At 44.8% G+C, this 27,752-nt stretch overlaps 1 protein-coding gene across 1 annotated transcript in view; it reads right to left on the reverse strand.

The window, feature by feature from the left end:
- LOC147424372 (alpha/beta-Hydrolases superfamily protein) overlaps window positions 1-27,535 on the reverse strand; it is an 81,068-nt gene extending 53,533 nt beyond the window's left edge. The window contains exons 1-6 of the mRNA XM_086500633.1: window positions 26,916-27,535; window positions 18,308-18,492; window positions 18,105-18,209; window positions 17,928-17,999; window positions 17,683-17,830; window positions 17,460-17,539 (exon numbers count right to left, since the gene is read on the reverse strand). Of these exons, the coding sequence (XP_086356759.1) occupies window positions 17,460-17,539; window positions 17,683-17,830; window positions 17,928-17,999; window positions 18,105-18,209; window positions 18,308-18,492; window positions 26,916-27,223 (898 nt within the window). The 5' untranslated portion in view covers window positions 27,224-27,535. The remainder of the gene's footprint in view (window positions 1-17,459; window positions 17,540-17,682; window positions 17,831-17,927; window positions 18,000-18,104; window positions 18,210-18,307; window positions 18,493-26,915) is intronic.
- Between the last annotated feature and the right edge of the window lie 217 nt (window positions 27,536-27,752).

Genomic DNA, 27,752 nt, shown 5'->3' on the forward strand with positions numbered 1-27,752 from the left:
TCTGCCACCCAATTCTTTTGTCCCTGCACATGGACAAACTGGAAGTGAAATTGTGACAAGATGTTCACCCACCGCATCTGCTTTTCCGATAGCTGCTTCTGTGACAAGAAGTAGCGTAAACTCTGATGATTTGTGAAGACCGTAAAATTCGCTCCCAGTAGGTAATGTCACCACTGAGTAAGAGCATGGATAACCACCAAAAGCTCTTTCTCATAAATCTGTGTTGTCAATTCCGGCCTTGAAAACAAATGGCTCTCATAGGCAATGAGATGGCCTTCTTTCATTAAGACCGCACCCAGACTACGACCACAAGCATCACAATATACTTCAAATGACTTCTGCAAGTCCGGCAAAGTCAGAACTAGTCCTCTAGTCAATTTCTCTTTCCATGTCTGAAAGGCAGTCACCTCTGTGGATCCCCACGAGAAAGGGACTCCTTTATGCGTCAACCTATGCAAAGGGGAAGCAACCTCTGCAAACTTTCGAATGAACCGCATGTAGTAAGAACATAAGCCCAAGAAGATTCTAACATCGTGGACATTCTTCAAATCGGGCCAATCACAAAGAGTCTCTATCTTGGCCGGGTCCATCTGCACTCCTGCTGCTGAGACAATGTGTCCCAAAAAGTGTATCTATGGTAGGAAAAAATCACTTTTCTTTGCATTAATCACCAACTTGTCATCTCGTAATGCCTGAAAGACCTGTAGCAAATGTTCTCTATGTTCTGCCTCGTCCTTAGAGAAAACAATGATGTCGTCAAAGAAAGTGCCAACAAATAGTCTGTACTCTCAAAAAATCATGTCCATCATTCGGTTAAATATCGCTGGAGCATTGGTTAGGCCAAAAGGCATCACCAAACACTCGAATAAACCAAAGGTCGTCCGAAAAGCTGTCTTGTAGACATCTCCTGGCGCAATTCGGATCTGATGATACCGCTCTTCAAATCGATCCTGCTGAAATAAAAGGATCTCTGCAGTCGGTCTAAAATATCATCGATCCTAGGAATCGAAAATTTGTTCTTGATGGTGATTTTGTTGAGAGATCTATAGTCAATGCACATTCTCCAAGGTTCGTCTTTCTTCAAAACCAACAACACCGGAGAGCAATATGGTGAAGTACTCGGCTGGATAAGATCCTTTTCCAAGAGGTCTTTCACTTGGTTCATAATCTCTTCATTCTGGGCTCGGCTTACACGATAAGGAGGCCGGTTCGGTGGTGTGCTTCCACATATCAGATCAATGGTATGATCCTAAGGACGAGCTAGTGGCAACTCGCCTAGCAGGCCCTCTGAAAAGCAATCGGCATGAGTGTGGAGAAAATCTTGGCGTTCTTTATCAAGTTCAGACATATTTGTCCTATGTTGATCATTCAACTCTTTCAAAAAGGTTGAATAAACAAACAGACTGGATTTCGTTAATTTTGAAACGGCCGAAGGCGATACAACAGGGACAGACTCGCCCTTAAGTTTCACATCAAGTACAATTGTTGGGCCCTTTTCTGTAGTCAAAATCGCTTTTCTCGCCCGATAGTCGACCACAGCGTTGTTCTTATGGTACCAGGGAATTCCTACGAGGACATCACAACCTTCCAAGGGCATTATGTAGAAGTCCTCGTGCCCCAAATACCCCTGACAATGCAACCAAAGTTTGCCAATGACAGGTGTAATGGCTACGTCCCTGCTCGGTGTCGCTAGAACTGCCTCTGCTAGTGGTCTCAATCGATCGGGTGTAATCTTGAGCCGCGCCGCCAATTAAGGTGAAATGAAGTTGGCCTTGGCTCCTCCGTCAAAGAAAATCAGGGCTTCTTGATCTTTCACTTTGCCCCAAGCTCGGCAAAGTTCTGTACTCTCATTAATCGTGCTAGGGTCAGTACCCATGCAATCTGGAACCAGTCCTGCTTTCATCTTGCCTTTCCATCCACGTTCCTCAGTTGCTTTTGAACTCTCTGGCCTTTCTTCATCTTGTTCTTTCTGTGCCTTTTTAGGGCACTCTGTGGAGATATGTCCTTGTTCCCTACATCCAAAACACTTCTCCTCTTTGATGTAATTGGCTCTCTCCCGAGGAGTGAGCCGGGGTCGTGCATCCTTATCTTTCTAATCTTGGGGGCTCTTCTTATTTCTACTTTCATTCTTAGAAGTCTGCTCGGTTTTCTGCGTCATGATCTCATATGTGGGGTAAGTCAAACTGCCTGAGTGTATGGCAAAGCCCCGTTTCGCATGACTCATCAGTTCTTGAATAGAATCTGACTTTTGCTCTACGTAGTGATCTCGGATCTCCGTAGGAAGTCCCAAGGTAAACCGCTCAATATGTTCTTTAAACGAGATCTTCTTAAATAAAGAAGCGAGTAGAAAAGAGCTCCAAAATCTCTCGCACTATGCGTCCCAGGCATCTTTCTTGGTCATCCGAAGATGGTTCCAAGCAGTTCGTACTCCAAAGTCAACCAAGAAGAAATAAAAAGCCTTTTAAATTTCAGCCATTTAATTGGCCCTTCCTTGTTCAATAGAAGAGTGGACCACCATGTTCGAGCATTTCCCTTGAAATAAGAGGTAGCCCTCCGAATCTTGGAGTGCTTTGAGTAATGCCCTGCAAAGAAAGCTATATCAAACTGCTGATGCATCTCAAAATCCAGAAAACGTGTCAAATTTAATTGACTGTCCACCTTTACATTCTCGAACTTTGTTGCTTTTATCCTCCAGAAAAACATACTGGTTGGCTTTATAGAAATTCTTCTTCTTTGCATAAAATGTGTGATCATCGGAGCCCGAACTATCTGAAGACGAGTCCTCTGTAGAACTATCAGAAACTAGGCGAAACTTAGGCTTCTTTGCCTTTTTCTTGCCCTTTTCGGAGCTTTGCTTTTGGCTTCGCTTTTTTCCTTTCCCGTCTTCTTCGCTCGAGTAAGAAGAGCTAGAAGAACTTTCAGAAGAAGAAGAAGGACTGGATACTCCTTCAAATATGACACGCTTCTTCTGTTTTCTTGCCGAGGCAAAAGCAGATTGACGACCCAAATAACCCGGGAAGTCAATTCCTTTCTTTTGCTTTTTGTCGTGCTTTTTGACTTTGTTACTTGCATCAAAAAGTTGGGTAATCCGTGTATCAACCACCTCTTCTAATTCTTGCTCTGTAAACATCCTTGGAGTAGGAGGTTTCTTGAGTGCCGGTTTGAGGCGTGGTTCTCTGGCCTTCCGTCACTGAGAGTGCACTTCGCCGAAGGATGTCTGCGTCAAAAATTTTGCAAATTTGGGATCCTTTGCAAGATTGATCATCATCTTTGTCGCATCGTCAACCAATTGTCGACGCTCCATCTCTTCAATCTCCGCTGAGTAGGCCAAGGTGGGCCATACTCCTCGTGAGAATCTTTTTCGTGATCTCTTCCTGCATCCCCAGATGCAGAGGAAGTCAATTGACCTCTATTTAAATTCATAAGTGTCGCTAGAAAAAGGATCGGATTTCCCGGTAGAAGAGAAATCGGCCGCACTCTGATACCACTGTAACAGACTTGGACACTCCAAGTCAAGAATCTACAGCGACACAACAAGAATTTCACTTCAAAATAGTTCACAATTTGATTCGACATCGGCCTGGCGGAGTTCCGTGCCAAGAGGTATTGGCCCCATAGACTGGCGTCCCTTTCGGTATTTCTTTTCATATTAAGTTTGTGCTCAAAGTACAAGGGAGTGGGAGGGTTCACTCTTAGACTCTGCGTCCAGATGCTCTACAGAGTGGGAGCCCTGCCCACGTATTTAAAGGTTTACAAGGGTTGCCAAAAGCAAAGCCCCAAAAGCTGCCATCATTTTAAAATAAAGCAAAGCTTCCAAAACCTTCTAAAAATAAAGCTATTCTTCTCCCAAACCTTGCTTAGTAAATAAAGCAACTCCAAAAGCTTCTCAGCGTAAGTTTTGCGTAGAGCAAAAAGCTGCCAAAATCTTGCGTAGAATTTCCGTAAAAAGCGCCGCAAATTGCGAGGGTCCGTACGACAGTGCCACGTCAACACAATAGTGTAAATTCCGAAAATCTGCCACATCACCTACTGCTACATTTTTACGAGTGTGTGTGTGCCGGGATTTGTTGCTACATGGCCAGGGCCATGCCACGTCACCTAGTTTGTGACAGTTGGCATATCCAAAATCTCTGTAGTAGTGATTTTGTTTGCAAAACTTATTTGAAGGTTTTGAGTCCTTCAATTACTTTTGTGCCTGCTTTTGAATACATAATTCCTGTATTACTACCTGTAAGGCTTGGATTATATCTCCAAGTGTAGCTGATTGGAGATCCAGGTTTTGGTTGTCCAATTTCTCAATAAGCAGTTTTGTAATTGCTTTTGACAGTTTGTGCACAAATTCTGCTTTGATTTCCCCAGAAGGGTATTTACCTACTTTATACATTAATTTGCTGCAATAAATATAGAAATCCCAAATGGAGGAGAAATTACAGACTTGGGCTTCATGAAAAACCTGTAATGCCAATGTTGCTTGATCTTCTCGATGCCCAATGAACTCTTTATAGATGCTTTCAATTAGAAGCAAGAGAGAAGAGGCATTTCCTTCAAGTCGCATAATAGAGTTTTTGACTTCGGAGAGAAGCATTTCCCACCATCGTTTGAGGATACATGTAAAACCATTTACTGCAGCTTCTACTACAGTCTGCAATTCATGCGCCCAAATAACATTTGTTGATAAATCCAATTATGCATATATTCTAGAACCAGGATGATATCATCACAGCGTCACCATGAAACGCGTTTCAACAGGTAAGGACAGATGAAACGTTTCGGCCTTGAAACGTTTCGTTCACCAAGTGAAACACAAGCCCTTTCACTAACAACAAGTTACCATGGTTTTAGTTTCAAAGTCGCTAAACGCACGTTTCGGTCTCACGTTTCACTGTGCTCTCATTTTGGATTGAAACGTTTCACGGTGAAACGCCGCGTTTCAGGGTGAAACGTTTCGGGCTTGAAACGTTTCGCGGTTACGCTGTATAATCATCATGCTCTAGATTATTTATGTTGTAGAAAGTAATATCGCCTACCTTTTCTATACCTTGCACAAATTGGGGATTTTTTTGAGTTTGGACGGCATTGTGGATACTTCTTCCATTGGCTCGTCTTTTGTCATTTGCAAGAGAACCAGAGGGTGTCACAAGACGGGCACCACGTGCCAATAGAAAAGAGCAGACTGAACAGACTTTTAGCACTTTAATAACAACTGAACTGAAAGAGAGAATCGACGCGCAACACGGAGTGGCGGAATTCCACCCCAGAGAGTATTGGCCCCAAACCTTGGCACCCCTTTCGATATTTCTTTATATTGCATCAACACAGTACAAGCCGGTACTCCACACTCTGCACCTTCTTGAAGAAGCATGCTAGAGAATGAGCCCTAACCTCATATTTAAAGACCCTTGGCCTGAAAAGCAGTTACACTGAAAAGCCTTCAAAACTCAAAAGCTTTTGGTCCAAAAAGCAAAGCCAAAAGCTGCCAGCGTAATTTACGAAAATCCGTACAACCTGCCACGTCATCATGCCAGTGCAATTTTTGAAAACTGCCAGCTTTTCCTCTGTCTTTTCCTCTGTCTGGGTCCGGCTTTATTTTAATCCTTTATGTCACTTGGGGCCCCATCGGATGGGGTCCCCATAAGTTGGTAGGACTTCTTCTTCTGTTACTTGTTCTTCTTAGGGTTTAGGCCCCTCGGCCAGCATCTGTAAGTTGGCTCCATTCTTCAGGGCTTTGATACGTCAATAGTTTGTTACATCTCCCCTTCTTGAAAGAGAGTAATCATCCGCGATTACAGCATATCTGCAAAACAACTCAAGTTAGCTCAAAAATTACCGAGGGTCATTCCCAGGGACATTCCGAGGGACAATCAGTTTGCTCTTTTTTTGTTAAGGAGTTAGCTTCTCCTTTCGGCTCTTTCGATCAAGGAGTTAGCTTCTCCTTTCGTCCAGATCAGAACTCTTGATATTCCGGCGTAGTAAAATTAGCCATCACACCCAGACCGTACTGATCTTCCACGGGTGTCTTGATGCACTAAAATTACATACCCAGGCAATCTCATCCAATTAGGAATATTCAAGGGTTGGCACATCACAATGCAACACAAATGCTCACATATGCATGTTACATGACATAGAAACATAAAGTCACCGATGAACACTCCTCCCACAAATAACCATCCAGGTCCGGGCCATGAGCTGTTCAACGACTCCCTCATCACTCCTCCCGCAAATAACCTAAAAAGGTCCGGGCCATGAGATATAGAGGACTTTTACAACCAAACGCCCCCCAGACCGCAACCTGCGTCGTTTGGAGGTGTTGAGAGTAACCACTGCTCAGACTTCTTAATACTCCTCCCGCATAACCATCCAGGTTCGGGCCGGGAGTCGCAACAACAATACTCCCCCCATAACTAACCACAAGGGTCCGGGCCATGAGTAAAAAAGAAACAACACTTTTCAATCATTCAATACTCCCCCCGCAAATACCCACAAGGGTCCGGGCCATGAGTACGAACAAGCATTCTCAAACATAATTTCTCACTACTCCACCCAGGAGTAAAATCACCAATCATTAAAACCAGTATTAAAATCAAAATCAAACAATTCAAATCGGCACCATGACAGGTTCAAAACAGATACCATCCATTTCAAACAAATTCCAAACAGGATCACCAAACAAGTTCTCAAACAGATTTCAAACTTTAAAATCAATCTCCACATTAGTCGAGCTCGAAAAGTCGACTGACTTTCCATCCTGAAACTTGCATCAAAAATTAGGGTTAGGTTCCTTCCATATAGTCGTAGACGACCACAGCATGGTCCATCAGCTCTTGGACAGACAGTGTTCCCCTGGCGGCGATGATAGTCCCAAGACATAGCAATCGCACCGAACCTCCAAGGTCATCTGCTCGTGAAGAGACATCTACTGGGAGATGTCGAGAAACTTCAAGTTATAATCTGCTAGGGTTTCCATGGCAAGCATTTCAGTACTCCCCACTCTGCCAAAAGTTGTACTCAGAAGGAAGATGTCAGAAACCATATAACTTCCGACAAATTTTTTTTCTTGAAAGCTTGCCAAGTCCTTAGAGTATGCTGCTTGGTAGCTATCAACGTCTACATAATACTGTCTCTAAGAAAAACAGCAGCTCGAAACAAATCTTGGATCCTTCTCTTGCAAGTGATCTTAATGGCTTATGCCTTGTAAGATATGAGCGGTGAAGACGAGAGCGCGCCCGATGCGCGATGAAGTAAGGGTGGGAATGGCTAGTAAGTCCGGGTTGGAGGGCGAAAATACCTCGAATAAATTCCAGAAGGCTTTGTCTACTCTTTTGTGGGATCGGTATGTTTTCTAAAAAGCACACGCCTGATGCTCTGATACCACTGTCACAAGACGGGCACCACGTGCCAATAGAAAAGAACAGACTGAACAGACTTTTAACACTTTAATAACAACTGAACTGAAAGACAGAGACGACACGCGACACGGAGTGGCGGAATTCCACCCCAGAGAGTGTTGGCCCCAAACCTTGGCGCCCCTTTCGGTATTTCTTTATATTGCATCAACACAGTACAAGCCGGTACTCCAGACCCTGCACCTTCTCCAGGAAGCATGCCAGAGAATGAGCCCTAATCTCATATTTAAAGGCCCTTGGCTTGAAAAGCAGTTACAGTGAAAAGCCTTCAAAACTCAAATCCTTCTGGTCCAAAAAGCAAAGCCAAAAGCTGCCAGCGTAATTTACGGAAATCCGTACAGCCTACCACATCATCAGCCAATGCAAAACACGGAAATCCGTACAGCCTGCCACATCATCATGTCAACGCAATTTTCGAAAACTGCCATCTTTTCTTGTGTGTGGGTCCTACTTTATTTATTTTAATCCTTTATGTCGCTTGGGACCCCATAGAACGGGGTCCCCATAAGTTGACAGGACTTCTTCTTCTGTTACTTGTTCTTCTTAGGGTTTAGGCCCCTCGGCTAGCATCTGTAAGTTGGCTCTATTCTTCAGGGCTTTGACACGTCAGCAGTTTGTTACAGAGGGTTTTCAATTTGAGAATCATCTATTTCTGGTTCATCTTCAAGGTTGCAAGGACTTTCAAATGCTATGGGAGGAGATGGAATACTATCTGGAATGATTTCTGCTTGAAGACCATTGTAGATAGTTTCTTCATAAAAGTAATCAAATTGGTTCCAATTTCCTTGAAAGAATATACTGCCATAATCTTTGATTCCGAACCTCTGTTCGGCATTCGACATATCCCAAATCAGTTCTACCTAGTCTTCTTCCCAATTGTAGTCGATTGATCCTGTGACAACTCCTTCAGATTTTTTTATGGAGGTTTGCATGTATTGTCGATTAATTTGTTGCGATTTTTGTGAAAACAAGCAATAGTGTGGAGATCTCTTTCATCCTCCGACGAGCTGCTTCGCAGCTTGTAATAAAGCCGCTCCGCGGCTTCCCAATCTTCCCTCCCAAGTTCAAAGTTTGAAGAAAGTTCCTGTTTTTCTTCAAATTTCAAGACATTTAAGAGCAGATGCTTGTCTGAGTGACCCGGACAATGATGCAGGGAAGGTTTAGTGAATGAGAAGTATGGCAAGTCTTTAGAAGACGATACGATTAAATACATCAAAAAGTTGGAAGGCGCCCATAACTTTGCTATATGGAAGAAGCAGTGTTACAATGTTCTCTTACAGAAGAGGCACACGAGACAGATCAAGGAAAAGGGAGTTAAACCAACAGTCATTGATGATGAAGAATGGGAAGAGATGGATGAGCTCGCCCGCTCCACAATTATGCTTTCAGTGTCGGATTCTCTTTTGTTCAATATCGAGAAAGAAGAGAATGCATGGAATATGTGGAAGAGGCTCAATGAGTTGTATGCTCAACAAAGTGCTGCTAACAAAGTATATTGGTTGAAAAGTCTCATGGACCTTCGTATGAAAGAAGGCACTTTAATGTCGGTGCATTTGAATGAGTTCAATTCAATTTTCAGCCAGCTTACAAATTTGAATTTCAACATCGATGATGAATTCAAAGCTACGTTTTTGCTATGTACATTGCCTGAAAGTTGGGACACTTTTAGGACAGCTTTGAGCAACTTGAATACCACACTTGCATATGCCGAGGTGGAGAGTTCCCTTCTTACGGAAGAGATGAATAGGAAGAATACTGTTGCGAATAGTTCTTCCAATGCTTTGAATGCAAGAGGTAGGTCCCAGCAAAGGGGAAAACCTGAAAATAGAAAGGCACGCAGTAAATCTCGTTCCAGAAAGGATATAGAGTGCCATCATTGTGGCAAGAAGGGACACTATAAGCGGGAATGCTAAGAATGGAAGAAAGAGAAGAACAAGAACATTGATGACAACAACAAGGATAAAGATAAAGGCAAAAGTAGTGTGAAGATAGAGGAACTCAATGTAGTCAGCTACTATGACAGTGACGCAAGTGAGATTCTCTATGCTTCTTCTTTTGATGTGCACTTCTTGGTTGTTGATTCTGATCTTGACATGCATACTTGGATACTTGATTCCGGTGCTTCGTTTCATGTAACACCTCACAAAGAGTGATTCTTTGAGTACAGAGGTGGAAAACTTGGCACTGTCTACCTTGGTGACAGATATGCATGTAACATTCATGGAATTGGCAGCGTGCAATTGTCCTTTACTGATGGTTCGATGTTTATGTTACATAATGTACGACATGTACCACAAATGAGGAAGAGTTTGATTAGCACGGGTCAACTAGATGAAGCGGGCTATCACACAAGCTTTGGTGATCGCAAATGGAAGATATGTAAGGGGTCAAGGATTGTAGCAAAAGGGTCTAAATCTGACACCTTATATCCTTTGTATGTATCTAGTTCATGTAATCATGTGGTGACCATAACCGGGCAGCCAAGTGTTTCCTTGTGGCATGGCCAGTTAGGACACGAGTATGAAAGGAATGCAAACTCTATCTCGTTTTGGTTATGTGCCATGTTTGACGTTTTCAGATTTTTCTCATTGTGGACATTGTGTTTATGGGAAACATGCTCAAACACCGCACAGCAAGTCTATGTCTTTGAAGTCATCACCTTTAGATTTGGTACATTCCGATGTATGTGAAATGCCAGAGCTATCTTTAGGTGGTAGAAAGTATTTTGTCACTTTTTATTGATGATGCATCACGTAAAGTGTGGGTGTATGCAATCCGTTTGAAAAGTGATGTTTTGACATTGTTCAAAAAGTTTCTTGCATATGCTGAAAATCAGACTGACAAGACACTTAAATGCTTACACTCTGACAATGGTGGCGAGTACACATCAAACGCATTTAGTGCACTTTGTGACTCGAAGGGAATTAAAAGAGAGTTGACTGCTCCTCGTATTCCTTCCCAAAAGGGTGTTGCAGAGCGCTTGAATGGCACTATTCAAGAGAAAGTGCGAAGTATACTACCACATGTTACATTACCCCATGGTTTTTGGGCAAAAACTGTGCAAACAGCTGTTCACCTTATTAATCGCTCACCAAATAGGGTTTTGGATGGAAAAGTGACCGAGGAAGTGTGGTCAGGCAAGCCACCTTCATATTTGCACTTAAGAGTGTTTGGTTGCAAAGCTTAGGTGCACGTGCGGCGAGAAGATCGCAACAAACTTGAACCAAAGTCATGTAAATGTATTTTTCTAGGATATGGTGAGGATGGTGAAATGGGATATAGGTTGTGGGATCCCAAAAAAAGACAGGATTTTCGCAACAATGATGTAATCTTCCATGAGGATCGCATGCGCAAACGACCTACTCCTGTCGAGGAAGTCAAAAGGGTTGTTTTCAGGGAAGATATACCGATAGGCCGATAATGCCCGTTGAACAGCAGCTTGTTAGAACTGAAAATGAGGACCCACATGGGGGAAATAAAGTTGCCATTGATGCACCACATGTTGAGGAACATAATGAGCAAGTAGAGCAACCTTTACAGGTGGAGAGAATGGCTGGACAGCCAGCTGTTCATGATGATTTGCAGGCTGAACAGCCTCTCGATGTTGATCATTGGGTGAGAAGCTCCACCGGGGTCACTCGACCACCTAACAGGTTTGTTCCAAGCGCAGATTATGTAATGTTAACTGATTGTGGTGAACCTTCTTGCTATAAAGAAGCTATGCAACGCGAAGATAGCAAGAAATGGCATGGAGCCATGGTATCTGAGATGGATTCCTTGGACAAAAATTGCACATGTTTGCCACCTGGGCAAAAGGTTTTGCCATGTAAATGGGTATACAAAATGAAAGTCACTTCCAATGCTTCTCCGAAGTACAAAGCACGTTTGGTTGCTAAAGGGTACAAGCAGAAGAAAGGAATTGACTTTGATGAAATCTTCTCCCCGATTGTGAAGTTGACTACGTTGCGACTCCTCCTTGCTTTGGTTGCTTGTGAAGACATGGAGCTCATGTAAATGGATGTAAAAACAGCGTTCTTACATGGTGATTTGCATGTAACCATTTATATGCAGCAGCCTGAGGGTTTTGTAGTCGTCAGAAAAGAGGAGATGGTATGTGAGCTTAAGAAAAGCTTGTATGGATTGAAACAGGCATCACGTGAATGGTATCATAAGTTTAATGCATTTATGAGGTCTCAAGGTGTGACGCCCCAGAATCTGGGCGCGTCGGGGAGGGGACCTTTTGGGCCCGGCTCGGACGGGACCGGCTCGGGTCGGGGTGTTTCTTCAAGGGGTCCTGGCGCGGACGGCACCGGCTCAGGAGGGCCCGGCTCGGACGGAACCGGCTCGGGTCGAGGTGTTGCTTCAAGGGGTCCTGGCGCGGACGGCACCAGCTCAGGAGGGCCCGGCTCGGACGGGACCGGCTCGGGTCAAGTTGCCTTCACGGGGGCCCGGCTCGGACGGGACCGGCTCGGGTGTGGTTGCGTTCCATGGGTCGACGGCCGTTTGCGTTTTGCGGGTCTTCGCGGGTCTTGCGTTCCGGGTCCCTAGCCCCACGTAGCCTCAGGCTCCGCCGCACCGACGGCGGGTCATAGCGTGCCCCGGGGAACCTTGCGTGGAGTCCCCACGGTGCGCGAGTGCGTGGAGTGAGGCTACAGTGTCTAGGTGGGGGGTCCCCTCCCGTGGCCGTTCTCGGGAGGCTCATACCCCTTATATACACCCCCGTTTGAAGAGAGTTCGACGACCGCGTCGAACGTGGAAAAAGGAGTGCTTGGCTATGCATGAGGCCGTGGGGACAAAGGGGTGCATATAAGTGCAAAGTGATAAAAAATTGCTCCCAAATGCAAGTAAGTAGGCATGCTTTGTTTTTGTACTTTTGAGAATGAGTGTGTGTGTATTTTTGGATTTTTGGCAGAAGGCTGAAAAAGTATGCTTTGAACACCCAAGTAGAATTCCCCGTACTTGAGCGTTCCCCGAATAGGTAACCCGATGTGCGCGGAGCCACCTGCTGCGTTGGCCCGCGCGGAGGCTTCTTGAAAGCCGAATCTGAAAGAGCGTTCCGTCGCAATGCAGCACTTGCGAGTTGGTCCTTGTTTGGACGTCATTTGGAGGGCATAGCTCGGGGCCCTGCGGTCTCTTTGTAGACTTGAATGGGTCTTCAGCTCAGCATGGGCCACAAAAGTGGCCGGGGCGCGACGAACACCGTTGGCTTGGTTCGTCGCGTTTTTGGTGGTTTCCATGTTTTTGTTATAAAGAGCCCTGTCTGGCTCGCATCTGCCTTTTCTTCATGTGGAGAGCCCTGTCTGGCTCGCATCTTTGCTTTTTGTGTCATGGAGGTGCCCGGCTCGGATCGGGGCCGGCGCGGGTCACGGGTGACGGCCCGGTGTTTGGACGCGTCACGGAGAGCCCTGTCTGGCTCGCATCGTTCCTTTTTCTCATGGAGGTGCCCGGCTCGGATCGGGGCCGGCGCGGGTCACGGGTGACGGCCCGGTGTTCAGGGAACGCGTCACGGGGCGGAGGGCGTGTGGTTGCTTTCTGGAGCTCTCTTCACCAAGATTTTGACGACCCGGGCCATTGCGGTTGGAGTCGTCGTGAGGATCGTGCGCGTCGGGCACGTCGGTCTTCGACTCGTCTTCCAGGAGCTCTTTTCTGGAGCTCTGATACCAAGTGTGACGCCCGGCTCGGACGGGACCGGCTCGGGTTGGGGTGTTTCTTCAAGGGGTCCTGGCGCGGACGGCACCGACTCAGGAGGGCCCGGCTCGGACGGGACCGGCTCGGGTCGAGGTGTTGCTTCAAGGGGTCCTGGCGCGGACGGCACCGGCTCAGGAGGGCCCGGCTCGGGTCAAGTTGCCTTCACGGGGGCCCGGCTCGGACGGGACCGGCTCGGGCGTGGTTACGTTCCATGGGTCGACGGCCGTTTGCGTTTCGCGGGTCTTCACGGGTCTTGCGTTCCGGGTCCCTAGCCCCACGTAGCCTCAGGCTCCGCCGCATCGACGGCGGGTCATAGCGTGCCCCGGGGAACCTTGCGTGGAGTCCCCACGGTGCGCGAGTGCGTGGAGTGAGGCTACAGTGTCTAGGTGGGGGGTCCCCTCCCGTGGCCGTTCTCGGGAGGCTCATACCCCTTATACAAGGATTCAAGAGATGTCATGCAGATCACTGCTTATACACTAAAAAGACTAAAGATAGCATTCTTTTATTGTTGGCATTGTATGTCGATGATATGCTTCTTGCTAGACGAAATGTCAATGAGCTGAATATGTTGAAACAAAGCTTACATAAACGCTTTGAAATGAAGGGTCTTCGTGATGCAAGTCACATTCTTGGTATGCTTATCATGCAAGATAGAAGTAAAGGGCTTCTTTATCTATCTCAACAGGAATATGTATCCACGATCTTGCAACGTTTCAATATGGAGGGTGGGAAAGCAATTAGCACACCATTGCCTCCACATGTGAAACTTCGCGCAGATGATAGCCCTACATCTGATGATCAGCGGGCTGAAATGGCCGAGATTCCTTATGCATCAGCCGTTGGCCGTTTAATGTATGCTATGGTTGCCACACGTCCAAACATTGCATTTGCGATGGGAGTGGTAAGTAGATACATGAGTAATCCCGGCAAGAAACATTGGGAAGCATTGAAATGTATACCTAAAGAGCACAAAGGATTTGTGCATATGTTTTGGGGCACACAAGACATCTGTGGTTGGTTTTACAGATGCTGGAAATCCAGATTGCAATAAGTCTACTTCTGGATATGTGTTTACTTTCATAGGAGGTGCGGTTTCATAGGAGGTGCGGTTTCTTTGATTTCTAGGCTGCAAAAGTGTGTTGCTTTGTCCACCACTGAGGCTGAATATGTGGCTGCCACGGAAGCATGTAAGGAAGCTTTATGGTTGATACGCTTGGTGGGAGAACTTGGTATTGTTGAAGAGGTTCCTGTGCTACAGTGCGATAGCCAAAGTGCTATTATGCTTGCACGAAATCCTGTCTTTCATGCCTAGACAAAGCACATAGCAGTGAAGTATCATTTTATCCGGAATGTGCTTGATAACAAAGCCATTGAGTTGGTCAAAGTACATACGGATGACAATCCTGCAGATCTTTTGTCGAAGAGTTTGCCAACAGATAGATTTGCATATTGCCGCCAGATGATGGGCATAGGATGACTAGATGTATGGAATCAGCTTTTGTACATAGATAACTGATTCTTTCTTCTATTTTAGAGGCACATTGCCTTTAGGTGGAAGGTTGTAGGGAATAAAGGCACTTTGGCCTATTTCTAGCGTCCGACCGTGTGAACCGGGACTATCAAAGAGCAAGGCTAACCAATGGAGCATAAGACCTTAGGGTTAGCTTCATTGAAGACCTCCAATAATGTGTGTAAAAGTCCTTTGACCTTAGGTAAGCTAGGGCTGAGCTTGAGGCGGGAACCCGGCCCAAGCTCGAGGTGTTTGTCGTGCTTGAGGTGCTTGTCATGCTTGAGGTGCTTGATTAAGGTGCTTGAGGTGCTTGACCTGCTACATGCTTGAGGTGCTTGACTTGCTACTTGATTAAGGTGATCGAGGTGCTTTGACATGCTTGCCTGAGATGCTTGTGGGAACACCTCTAGTTCAAGTGCTTAGTCATGCTTGATGACTAAGGTGCTTGAGCACCAAAGGTCAAAAGAATCTCTACAAAGAGGGGGGCGGGGGCGAGCCCTTTTCCTAGGGGCTAGAGAGAGAACACACACACACACACACAAGGAAGGCCCAAGCTTGAAGAGGCAACAGGGACACATGTCAGGCCTCTACCCATGTAACCTTCATGAGATGCTTGAATCCTATTGGCTAGGCTTCAAAGGGGTCCAATGATAAATTACTTGAATTATCTAATTGTTTTTGCATTTATTAAGTCTTCTCTCTCAAAAGGGAAAGGGGGACACTTGTCCCAAGACTACACCTATTGCTAGAAATGGCCCCAGCTTGTGATTGGCTAGGCTTGGCAAAAGCCAATGAGCTTCAATGATGAGCGAAAAGAGGAGGTCGACCTAGCAAGGAGGGGGGTTGCTTAGGGGGTATACTCACCCACACACACTCACAAGCACTCTCATTGTGTACTATGCAAAGTGCAAGAGCTCCCTCTCCTTCTCCAAGTAAGTAGAGGTTGAGAGCCTACACCAACACTCTTGGCTATGGAGTGCAAATCCAACCAAGAGCCATGCTTCAATGCCTAAGCTTGCCATCTCCTTCTTCTTCATTACTATGCTATTATGTATGCTAGCAACAAGAGTTATGATAAGTGAGGAATTAATTCTTTCTCCTACGAAATGTTTCTTCTTCCTCTTCCCTACCCTCATTCCTTGCTAGCTCTCTCCACCTTCGAAGGTGTTTGAGGTCTTGGGACTGAGGCTTGGGATAGTTAAAGCTTTCTTCAAGTTTATGTTATGTTTGTGATGCATGAAGCTTTCCATCTTCATTGCATCACCTAGGTCACAAGGAACACAAAGATTGTATTGTAACAAGTCTCTCTTAATGGGAGAAATCATACAAATGCCTATTGGAGGGGGGACCGGCTCCACATAAATCCGGTCCTCAACTGTTGTCATGTTCTCTAAATTCTCTCTCTTGCAAAAGTATTGTTCATGCCAAGTTAACTAATTGCTATGATATGTTGCTATCTTCAATTATGTTCACCCGTTATGCTCACAAAGTCATTACTCAAAAGTATTCTCATTAATTTCCGCTACTCTCAAGAAAAATAGGCCAATTCCATTACAAAGGCTGCCCCAAAAATAAAGAATCGTGGGCTTCAGAAATTTTCAACGAGCTCTCTCTCTCTCTCTGTCATCTCTTGCACTGCCCACTCTCTCTCTCTCTCTCTCTCTCTCTCTCTCTCTCTCTCTCTCTCTCTCTCTCTCTCTCTCTCTCTCAGTCTCAGCAGTCCTTCCTCTCTCCTTGCGCTAACAGCCTACAGCCATAGCGCTCTCTTTCTCCTCTTCCTCTCTCTCAGTCTCAGCAGTCCTTCCTCTCTCCTTGCGCTAACAGCCTACAGCCATAGCGCTCTCTTTCTCCTCTTCCTCTCGCGAGAAGATCACAATAGGACCTCACACAACGACCGATGCAATACATCCTCGAACAACGTCCGATGCGGGACATCGTCACGCGCTGATGTTCATTTTAGCTTTTACTTTTCTTCATTTTATTTTGTACCCAAACATTGTGTTAGATCCAGCAGGATTTTATCGGTTTGGATTCCACTGTCTATTCAACGAAGGCTTCGGACCCTTCTCCAGAGTCATGAGCTATCAGGACCAGAGATGTCTTGGACAGTATCTAGTTGAGTTACACAGACACAAGGATAGTTTACTGAGGAGATCAGGAGCGAGACAATCCCAGAGACAGATTACTGATTTCTTCACACCAGACATTGGACAAATGGAGCAGCAGCCACCACTCCAAAGCTCAGCTCATACTCACACCCGTGGTATTCTCATTGATGGAGCATTGAAGCTAGGGAGATCGAGACGCCACGACTAAGGAGAGGAGCTTCACAGCATCAACGGAAAATACAACAGAGGATTCGAGCCATTCTATCTCAATATCCAGAGTAGATATGAGGATGGATTCATCACCAATTTGTAATGAATTGGTCTCATAGGTTAATTTAGCTTTTTGAATACGTTAATATATCATTTCATTTCATTTCTCTCCTCTCTCTCATTGCCATAAGCCCCCCCCCCCCATTTTACAATTTGTAACATGAAATTGCATCCTACTTATCTACCAGCTTCATTACCTTTCCTATTGGGACTGTTTTAGGATCTATGATGTTTCCTTTTGCTATATATTATATGATTGTAACATCTGATACGGTTGTAACTTTTGATCTCATTGGTCATTTTTGCCTTTCGAAGACGTTAATGTAGCATAACATTTCATTTTTCTCTCTCTCATGCATAACGCAGATACTTAGCAGGAAAAAATAAGGATCTTTTTGTATACACTTATACACTCACTCAATTATATATTTTTGTCATACGCCCACTTATTAAACACATCAAAATACAACACTTTACCTTGAGGAGACCATTTTGGCTCTGTGGGGGACTCTATGCTACCGTTATTTCCTGCCAAACAGCGCTTTCGCAGGATTTTTCTGAAATAAACGTTGTATAAATATTCAGTAAAGTTTACACTGAAACATGTCGATAGAGTAGTTTAAAAAGTAGTTGCTAGGTATCCAGCAATGTTTAGCCAACCGTAGGATATGCTTGAAACTCAATGAGTAAGTTGAATTACCCATCTGTAGTCACATCCCCAATCCATAATTCAGACTTGTCCCATGGCAAGTTTGGATGGCTCCATTCAATCCATGCAATCTTGGAGGCATCCCTACTTAGCCGTGGGAATGAATAAAAATCATTTCCTGTGATGAGGACCTCCGGTTCTGATTTATGAAATCATAACCATGAAATGGATTAACAGACCTGGCACTATGAAGCACCTCTTTCACGTTGAAAAACATAACGTCATTGTTGAACAACCTTGGGTGTGATCGCCATAGAGTTGGATAGCAACAATCTCATTGATAGGCTCTCTGGTTTCGATACGATGGTCTGCACATATGGATACCACTCTTTTAAAAAGGCACCACTAAGAGTAGAAAGCTTGCCAATTTTACCAAAGTAGTAGCAAAAGATGATCAGGCTCAGATTGAACACCTTCTCTCACTGTGATGAACCGGTTCAGCTTTCTGTCCACCACCCCATCTGCATAGCGAACATGATTCCCTCCATAATCGGGAGTTAATGGAACAGGTCGATCCCCTGCAATAACAATCCTTCTACATCAATCTCAACATGGAAGCTAAAAAAGGCTTCAAAAGGCCTTTAACCCCCACTGAGAAATATGTGTATCATTTCACCAGATGTAAGGGATTGCAAGTAGAGCCTTTGATCTTTGTAGTTTGAGAAAATGACTATATCCCCATCGATCGTGAAAGCTCCCCCACCATATTCATGAACCAAAGTTCTTACGTTGAACTCACTGGGTGTAATGTCCTTACATCCAGTACTAGATCCATCAACAACCTGGACTAGCACTCCTCGTCTGCAACAAGAAGAAATTTAAAGCATAGGTACTTTAAATTCCGCACTTGCATATAAAGGGAGACACCCCAAGCAATCAACTGGCAGATGGAAAATGCAGGAACTGCAAGAAATGAATATCACAACATTTTTCATAAGAGTCGAGAAACCGGCCTAGAATCTAAAATGAGAATAATCCACTGGTCAAACGATCACGCAAAATCTAAAACATCCAAAATCAACAATTGTTATTACTGGACTCGTTCTAAGCACTGCTGGACCAGTAACATGCTACTGGCTAAGAAGCTTTATCATCAAAATAAATTCATATACCTTTTAGACTAGCTATAGAGATGAATCATAATTGGTTGAAGAACACATGTAGCACATCATGCAAGTCTGCATTGCTAAATAAGATAGATACTTCCCACACAACCACAGGTAGAGTACTGTTATCACATATATGCCTAATGCAGAGAGCCCAATAGCGCTCCATATGGCACGAGCTACTTGACACATGTAAAGAGGCCCCACTATCTTCATCCACTCCTCTTTGGCCGCAGCCTCATATTCTTGTGGTGTAGGAGGGGCTACAACAAACAGATAATCCTCACAATAAGTGGGTTCACCATTCGCCTAAGCCCCTTCTAGTCTTCTCTTTCATTCTCCACTTTAAGCTTCTTTAACATATCACGCTCTGCGAAACAAGGCTTGTCAACATGATTGATGAAGTCACAGGAAATTCACAATCTCTGGTCTTTATAGCCTTTTCCCTGGGCTTTGAAGTCTTATTCTCTTACACACTTTTCTCTGCCCTTCTCTTTGCCTTCAACAAGAAAAGAAACATCTGACTTCCCTTGCTTATGAGTTAGGTAATTGTCATGTAGAAGGCTACTTTATTTTCCAAACGGGAGAAAGGTGTATGATGGAAGATAGTACCATTAAAATGCTCGAACTAGGAAGCTTGACAAGGAGTTTATAAGGCTGTCTGGGTGTCAGCCATGTCTAGAGCTGACAAGTCACAAAGGTCTTGTCTGAGTACTCTATTCATTTCACTATGCAAAAGGTGTATGGAAGGGGAGTCAGGATTGAATCAAAAGGACGGTAGATCAATGATGTCTAGTCCGTGGGATCCAAAACACTCAGTGAATAACGCTCTCCATCTTGTGAGAGCCACCACAATGCCTCAAAGGCTCTACGTGTGACTCTGTTTAGTGGGAGCCCTCTCATCCGCTAAATAAAACACGAGTATCAAATAAGGCCTCCACTAACATTAGACAGGTTGTGAACTCTGCTCTGATAATATCATGGGGGACTGAGGGTTTGTTGTGAAGCAAGCGTGAAATCATGATGATTTGTGCCCGCTCTATCAATGTCCAAAGCGAGTCTAACAGTCTTTGATATGGATTATGGTGGATGGCAACCAATGATCCATTCACAGCTTTTTTTTTTTTTCAGAGAAAAAGATCCTTCTATTAGTTAATGAAACTACCCATAGGGCTACAACCACCTTTACTAGAGAGGGCTACAACAAGCATGAGGGGGAGACTCTCCCAATGAAAAACAACATATGTACAATGAGGCTAAATCAAGAGATGGGAGGAGGGAAAAGCCACACAGGTGGACGGTAGTGCCATCTCAGCACACCTTGGACCATGGCGAAGAAAGGCCCAAGGCGCCAAAGTTCTCAAGGCCGGAATTGACAGCACAAATTTATGAGAAAGAGCTTTTGGCAGTTATCCATGCTCTTACTCAGTGGCGGCACTACCTACACGGAGCGGATTTTACTGTCTTTATAGACCATCAGAGTTTACCCTACTTCTTGTTATAGCAGCAGCTATCGAAAAAGCAGATGCGATGGGCAAACATCTTGTCATAGTTTACTTCCGGATTGTCCATGTGCAGGGACAGAAGAAATTGGTGGCAAATACTTTGTCCCGAAAGCCGTTGATCATGGCTATTTCCATGATACATCATAGAAACTTTGAGGATATGGTCGGTCAGTACGCCACAGATACAGATTTTGCAAATGTTTTTAGTTGAATACAGAAAGAAGATGGCTACTTGATGAAGGAAACCATGTGCATTACACAACCGTTGAGGGAAAAGGTTATGACCGAATGCCACTGTCTGCCTTTTACGGGTCACCGCGGCATTGCTACCACCTTGAAAGGGGTAGAGAGATACGTCTTTTAGCCGAGACTCAAGAAGGATGTGGACGAGTTTGTGCGCAGTTGCTTGGTATGCCAAAAGGTCAAGTTTAACAGGCATAAAGCACAGGGATTGTTACAGCCTTTTACCCATACCTACTGTTAGGTGCAGCGGAATGAATGTTGTATTTTCTCAAGATTAGTGATCTTTATTGCTCAAGGTTCCTTTTAGTTCTTAGGGAAGGAGAGAGCCTTCCGTCTTGTAGAGTGCTGTGATCACGACAAAGTGGGTGGATATTGTGCGTGCAAGTGAATGAGACTGAGAGAAGGAGAGAGAAGAGATACAACATCCGAGAGTTTGTAAAACCCTCCTCCGAAGGCCCCACTCTCGTCAGCGAGAGTGGTCTATTCTTTGATTGCACAAAGGTGTACAATGCGTATGCAATGGACTATGCAACTTGGTCTATGCTGACAACGACGACGACGACGATGGCTGAAATCTGAGATCTTCTAATCGCTGAATTTCGTGACTGTTTTGGTGGCTAAAAATGACTGTTTTGGCCGCTTTTCTTGGCTGAAAAATGAAGTTTCTTAGGGCTGAAAACTGATGGTCTTTATGGGCTGACTCTGCTACACTTTAGGTGAATAATGCCGATCTTAATTTGCTGCGGAAATCCAAAAACGCCAGGGGCTGAAATTGGTCCTTCTGTCGTCGGGGTTCTGCAAATGCAAAAACGCTAGGTTGATCTGCTGTGTCGTGATGACGCTGGGGCTGATCTGCTGTGCACAAATCGCCAAGGCTGATCTGATGCAAAAACACTAGGTCTTCTGTGGAGAAAACGCCAGAGTAGTCGCGGGAGTTGGTCTTGCTGAGAAGTTGCTTGTTGAGCAAGGTGCTCCTGCCGCCTCTTCTGCCAAAAAGTGCTAACTTGGGTTTGCTTATATATTAACTTCGCAAAATTGCCCTACCTACTTTTGTAGGAAAGTCACTTAAAAATAATAAGTGAAAATCCCAATAAATAGGAAAATAGGCTAAATGCACTGAAAAATTCCCCTAACTAATGCTAATGGATTCTGATGGGAGTTCCGATGATCATGCTGTGTGCAATCGGAGGATATGCATCTATGCTAAGTGACTGGGCATGCACGGTCTACGAATAGACTCACAAAAGTGCCAGATCACTGCTAATCTAAACTGACCGAACCCTGCTGTAGTGTAGCTTGTCCACGGACACATACGGTTGGGATGTGTCACGTGACATCCCCTCCTTTTCAAAGTGAGGTACTCGTACCGAACTGTATGGCGTCGAGGGAGATCGCCAACAGCATCCGGAATCCTGGAAGGGACTCTTCGCCAGCCAACTCTGCTGTGTGGGTCGAGCAGTACTTGAACTTCATAAGGTCTGCAACGCTTGCTTCTTTGGGCCGCGCCAGAAGCGACCCAAAGTCTTCTGTGGCTCCTTTGATGCTTCAACTTCATCTAGAGTCCTGCTTCTTTCTTCTTCAAGAATCTCCATGGTGAAAATTCATGAAACCATCTCCAACACAAAACCATGAACATACCCATTCCATGTAAAGTGAAGGAAAAAAATCTTGTCTTCTCTAAAGACTGTGTATGCAATGTAGATGAACATAGAGACGGAGTGACAACCCGTTCTTCAAACACATGCAAACAATGCGCTCGAATCTTTTCTGTTTGATTGAAATCAATCAACTGTGGCAAATCATAATGAAAATGCCCATGCTTGGTGCTCATACTATCATGTGCTCTTTCGGAAAATGTGTCATGCCAAGGAAGAGACATGGAATGTGACTTCCTTACATACAAACATTTCAACTTTTCATGAACAATCCGCATACATTCGTGCTCATCCATGAGAGAAACGTTCTCAACATATAATATGTCATGCCTAGGAAAAGGGATCACATAACGATGCTGACTAAAATACAGGAAACCTTCACGAATGAAACACTCCAACAATGCGTGCGTATCAATCATGCGAACACATAATACTTCCTGTGATGGTTCTTTGGACCAAGGCTCAAGAGCCAAGATCGCTTCTTCGGAATCTACCGAATCTTCTTATGGGGGATCTGTGGACCTCGACTCGAAAGCCAAGATCAGATCTTCGTGACTGCTCGAATCTACAACGAGGTTAGCTTCGCTAGAAAAAGCATCCACTAACACCATCCTGGTGAACAATCACATCTTCTTCATGCAACTCATCATGCTTGTGAGAAATCACATCTTGATCATGCAAATCATCATGCTTGTCATTGTCATCCAAATCATTATGCAAATCATTGGCATCCAAATCATCATGCTTATCATTGTCATTCAAATCATCATGCAAGTCATTGTCGATCAAATCATCATCATGCTTCACACAATCATGCAAATCCTGTGTGTCATGCTGTGGAGAAGAAGAGACTGAGAGAGTCTCCTTTTTCCGAGTCTGTTACATCTGTGTCTGAGCTTGAGAAAAGAGTCGCAATAACTCTTTCATTTGTGCTTTGTTCTCGCGATAAAATTCTGCTTCTATGACTGCCCTTCTTTCTTGGTACTTACGCTCGATGGCTGCCATATCTTCTTCGTAGGCTTTTCTTTCTACTTCTCTTTCTTGGTCCAACTCCTCCATAGGAGTTAGTGCAATCTTTGTCGTAGATGGAAAAGGGGGAGGGTCGGAAAAACCTCCTGGTAGGGAAAAGTCTTCTTCGCCTCTCTCATGCTCATCACCTCCAAGCGAAGTATCCATTCCGCTTCGAGTGATGACCATTCTGCAATCGTGGGTTCTTGTGGGTTCTTGTGTTCTTAAGTCCACAAGGGACTTCAGTTCTTGCGGGTCTTGGGTTCTTAAGTTCACGAGGAACTTGGGTTCTTGGGGGTCTTGAGGTTCTTGAGATCCTTGACTCGTGAGAATCTTGAGTTCTTGGGGTTCTTGAGGTTTTCTTTCGCTTGCAAATCGCGTTGGAGAAGGATCTTCTCTTCACCCGAGTTCTACCCTTTTCTACGGACGCACCCCTTGGCGGCCTTGCGCTCACACCAAGGTTGCTTTTTCCCACCTCACGTCGATTGGCCGGCCGCTAAGTGCACAGTCCGCTCTCAATGAGTGAAAAGAGACACAAGGGGAGGCTAGACAAGCCCTTCTTTCTTGGGATTCCTGTCACTCTTCAACAAAACACGATTAGGAATCGCCACGCCCAAGTAAACTTGGGTTCGTGCGATCGCAACAAGCAAAAAAATTCTTGTGATTCTTGTGGTTCTTTCCTTGAGTAATGCAAAAAACTTCCAAAGCTTTGATACCAATGTAGGTGCAGCGGAATGAATGTTGTATTTTCTCAAGATTAGTGATCTTTATTGCTCAAGGTTCCTTTTAGTTCTTAGGGAAGGAGAGAGCCTTCCGTCTTGTAGAGTGCTGTGATCACGACAAAGTGGGTGGATATTGTGCGTGCAAGTGAATGAGACTGAGAGAAGGAGAGAGAAGAGATACGACACCCGAGAGTTTGTAAAACCCTCCTCCGAAGGCCCCACTCTCGTCGGCGAGAGTGGTCTATTCTTTGATTGCACAAAGGTGTACGATGCGTATGTAATGGACTATGCAACTTGGTCTATGCCGACGACGACGACGGTGACGACGACGACGACGACTGAAATCTGAGATCTTCTAATCGCTGAATTTCGGGACTGTTTCGGTGGCTGAAAATGACTGTTTTGGCTGCGTTTTCTTAGCTAAAAAATGAGGTTTCTTAGGGCTGAAAACTGATGGTCTTTACGGGCTGAATCTGCTATACTTTAGGTGAATAATGCCGATCTTAATTTGCTGTTGAAATCCAAAAACGCCATGGACTGAAATTGATCCTTCTATCGCTGGGGTTCTGCAAATGCAAAAACGCTAGGCTGATCTGCTTGCTGTGTCGTGATGACGCCGTGGCTGATCTGCTGTGCACAAATCGCCAAGACTGATCTGATGCAAAAACGCTAGGTCTTCTGTGGAGAAAACGCCAAAGTAGTCGCGAGAGTTGGTCTTGCTAAGAAGTTGCATGTTGAGCAAGGTGCTCCTGCCGCCTCTTCTGCCAAATAGTGCTAACTTGGGTTTGCTTATATATTAACTTAGCAAAATTGCACTACCTACTTTTGTAGGAAAGTCACTTAAAAATAATAAGTGAAAATCCCAATAAATAGGAAAATAAGCTAAATGCACTGAAAAATTCCCCTAACTGATGCTAATGGATTCTGATGGGAATTCCGATAATCATGTTGTGTGCAACCGGAGGATATGCATCTATGCTAAGTGACTGGGTATGCACGGTCTACGAATAGACTCACAAAAGTGCCAGATCACTACCAATCTAAACAGACCGAACCCTGCTGTGGTGTAGCTTGTCCACGGACACATAGGGTTGGGATGTGTCACGTGACACCTACCCGCCCTGGGAAAGTACTGCAATGGATTTTATCTCCCGAGAACAGAGGGTGGGCACGATTGTTTATTGCCTAGGTCTTCAGATTGCATGGCATGCTTGAGACGATTGTCTCCGACAGGACCCCAGGTTCACGAGTATGTTTACAAATGGCTATTTCGGAGAACATAGGCATGCGGTTGCAGTTCTCGTCATCGTTACACCCGCAGACTGACGGGCAATCAGAAATTGCTAATTCAGTGGTACTGGATTTGTTGAAGTCTTCTTGGTTGGATCAGAAGACTACTTGGGAAAGGTTTTTACCTTTGGTCGAATATGCCTATAGAAACATGTTTGACTCTTTGATGGGGAAGATGCCATTTGAGATTTTTAAATTTGCTACGAAGGTTATACCCTTCCTTAGCGCAAAAGATAAGATTTTTCTTTGCAGGCCGACCAGTTCACGAGGAACTTGGTCCAGAAGGCTTTGCACAAATTTCAGGAAAGACAGAAAAAGGCAGCAGATCGCCATTGTCGCGATTACGGAGAGTGATTGGGTGCTCTTACTTTATGGGAAGGCACTCCCGAGAAAGGAAAAAAAAGGGAAAGGTGCGGCTTCTTTGAAAGCTTAGCATGAGATAGTGTCCAAATTTTTCGAAAAGATAATGATATCTCCTTTGGACTGAAGCTGTCAGAATACTTGTAGGATTCACAATGTTCTGCATTTGAGTCTCTTAAAGCCTTTTGAAGGCGATGTGCCCGATGATGGGAAGCTAGATGTGCAACTCGAATTGGACGAAAACGAGCAGATACTCGTTCCAGAACAGAAATTGGCACAGAAAGAAAGAAAGAAGGTAAAGCGAACTGACGGTTCTTGGTTAAATTCAAGACCTACTTCGCATTAGATGCAAAGCGAATGGAGGAGGAAGACCTAGCAGATATTCCTCGGAAATGTGAATCTTTACCTTGAAGCTTTTGGTTTAGCATAGTCTACTCCAAATGGAACCCAGAATTCAGCTTGGCCGGAGATCCGGTGCAGTGGGTTTGCACAAGAGGAGAGTTACTCCGCTCCTTTTGCAGATGCCTCGATTTTCGAATACTAGAGTCACTGATGTCTCTTTGAGCTTCAGGGATACTGAGAGCTGACAGTATTCTATTGGATGACTTTATGAAATGGAATTCCGGATTATAAAAACTGATTTGTTCTTGACTTGTTTTTAAGTGCAAGAAATGATAGACGAAATGACTGCAACATTTCGGTCTGAATGATCTTGAATAGACATGGTTGCAATTGCCAAGACTTGGAGGGAGATGACTATATAGGCATCATCTAAATTGGAGATCTAGGAAATCAACTCACCTCTATACTATCGGCGAGAGGAGACAGATACTATACTCTAGAGACCCACACCATAGTTCATGGGATGATCCTCTCCACTTCCATCGACACCTCCCTCCTATGTTGTATCCTTGTTAGCCTCAGCCTCCATTGTGTGCTTCCATTGTGGCACTTGACATGTATTGCATCTTTCCTAGGCAAAAGACTATGCCCACGCATCTTTTTTGAAATTATATGATTTTGGCCTCATAGGTCATTTTGGCCTATAAAGACACTATAAGTACGTTTCATTTCATCTCTCTCTCTCTCTCTCTCTCTCTCTCTCTCTCTCAAAAGAACCCCCGGATGACTAATGCAGTGATCTAGCAATCTAATGAAGAACACTATTTGTAGACAGGTATAGTACGTGGAGAGAAATAAGGGGTGGGTCATCTTGCCTAGAAAGACAATAATGAAATAATTGTCTTGAACCCAGGAAAAACCCTCTCTCTCTCTCTCTCTCTCTCTCTCTCTCTCTCACACACACACACACACACACACACAAAGAGCACGCACCCAGATTCAGTGGGGCGGCCTTCGAGCAAAATGAGGGAGCCATGTCCATCCACAGCAATGTTTCCGAGTCTCTTTGCAGAAGAAGCCACAAGGTCTGCGGTAAGTGGAGATTTCCACGACCCAAACTTGGCCTCCTCCTTGGCGGAAGTGACGAGGCTCATAGTGGAGAACCCACAGTGGCAGCAACGGGCCTGGGAGGCGAAGCTGAGCGAGGCACGACGACGAGCTCTTTGCTTGAAAACGACGGAGAAGAGACGTGATACTGCTACAGCATTTGCATGCCAGAGGAGGGTAGGGTGCACAACCATTCTTATAATTAGTAGCCGGCTAGAGCGCAGTACCTATAAAGTCTGTTTCTCACGGCCGAGCTATTTGACACTACCTTTTCGAGGTGGGTTCAAGGCAATTGATGGCCTTCGATGGGGTTTAGGAGTGAAAAGGGAATCCAGAGGGAATCGGCTGAGGCGGGCCGGCCACTTGCAAGACTTGTGACGGCGCGCTCAATGAGGATGAGTGAATGGGCTGTGGCACCGCGTTTTGGCCTCTCTCTCTCTCTCTCTCTCTCTCTCACACACACAAGCATGATGAACGTTGGATTCTTGGGATTACTTCTTGTTCACAGATGATGGCGATGGTGCAAGAAGGGCTTCAATATAATCTCTCTCTCTCTCTCTCTCTACCATGTCGCAGGCTTGAAGAACGACACCTTCTCTTGTCAAAAGTGAAAAATGGTAATGCTACCAATGCATTACATGAAGTGAAGACCTTACTAATGCATTACATGAAGTGAAGGCCCTGAGATGAGACATAATCTTTCATTTTAAGTTGTCACATCAT

Source organism: Adiantum capillus-veneris, chromosome 25 (assembly GCF_014529385.1).
Source record: "Adiantum capillus-veneris isolate H3 chromosome 25, ASM1452938v2, whole genome shotgun sequence".
Lineage (NCBI taxonomy): Eukaryota > Viridiplantae > Streptophyta > Polypodiopsida > Polypodiales > Pteridaceae > Adiantum > Adiantum capillus-veneris.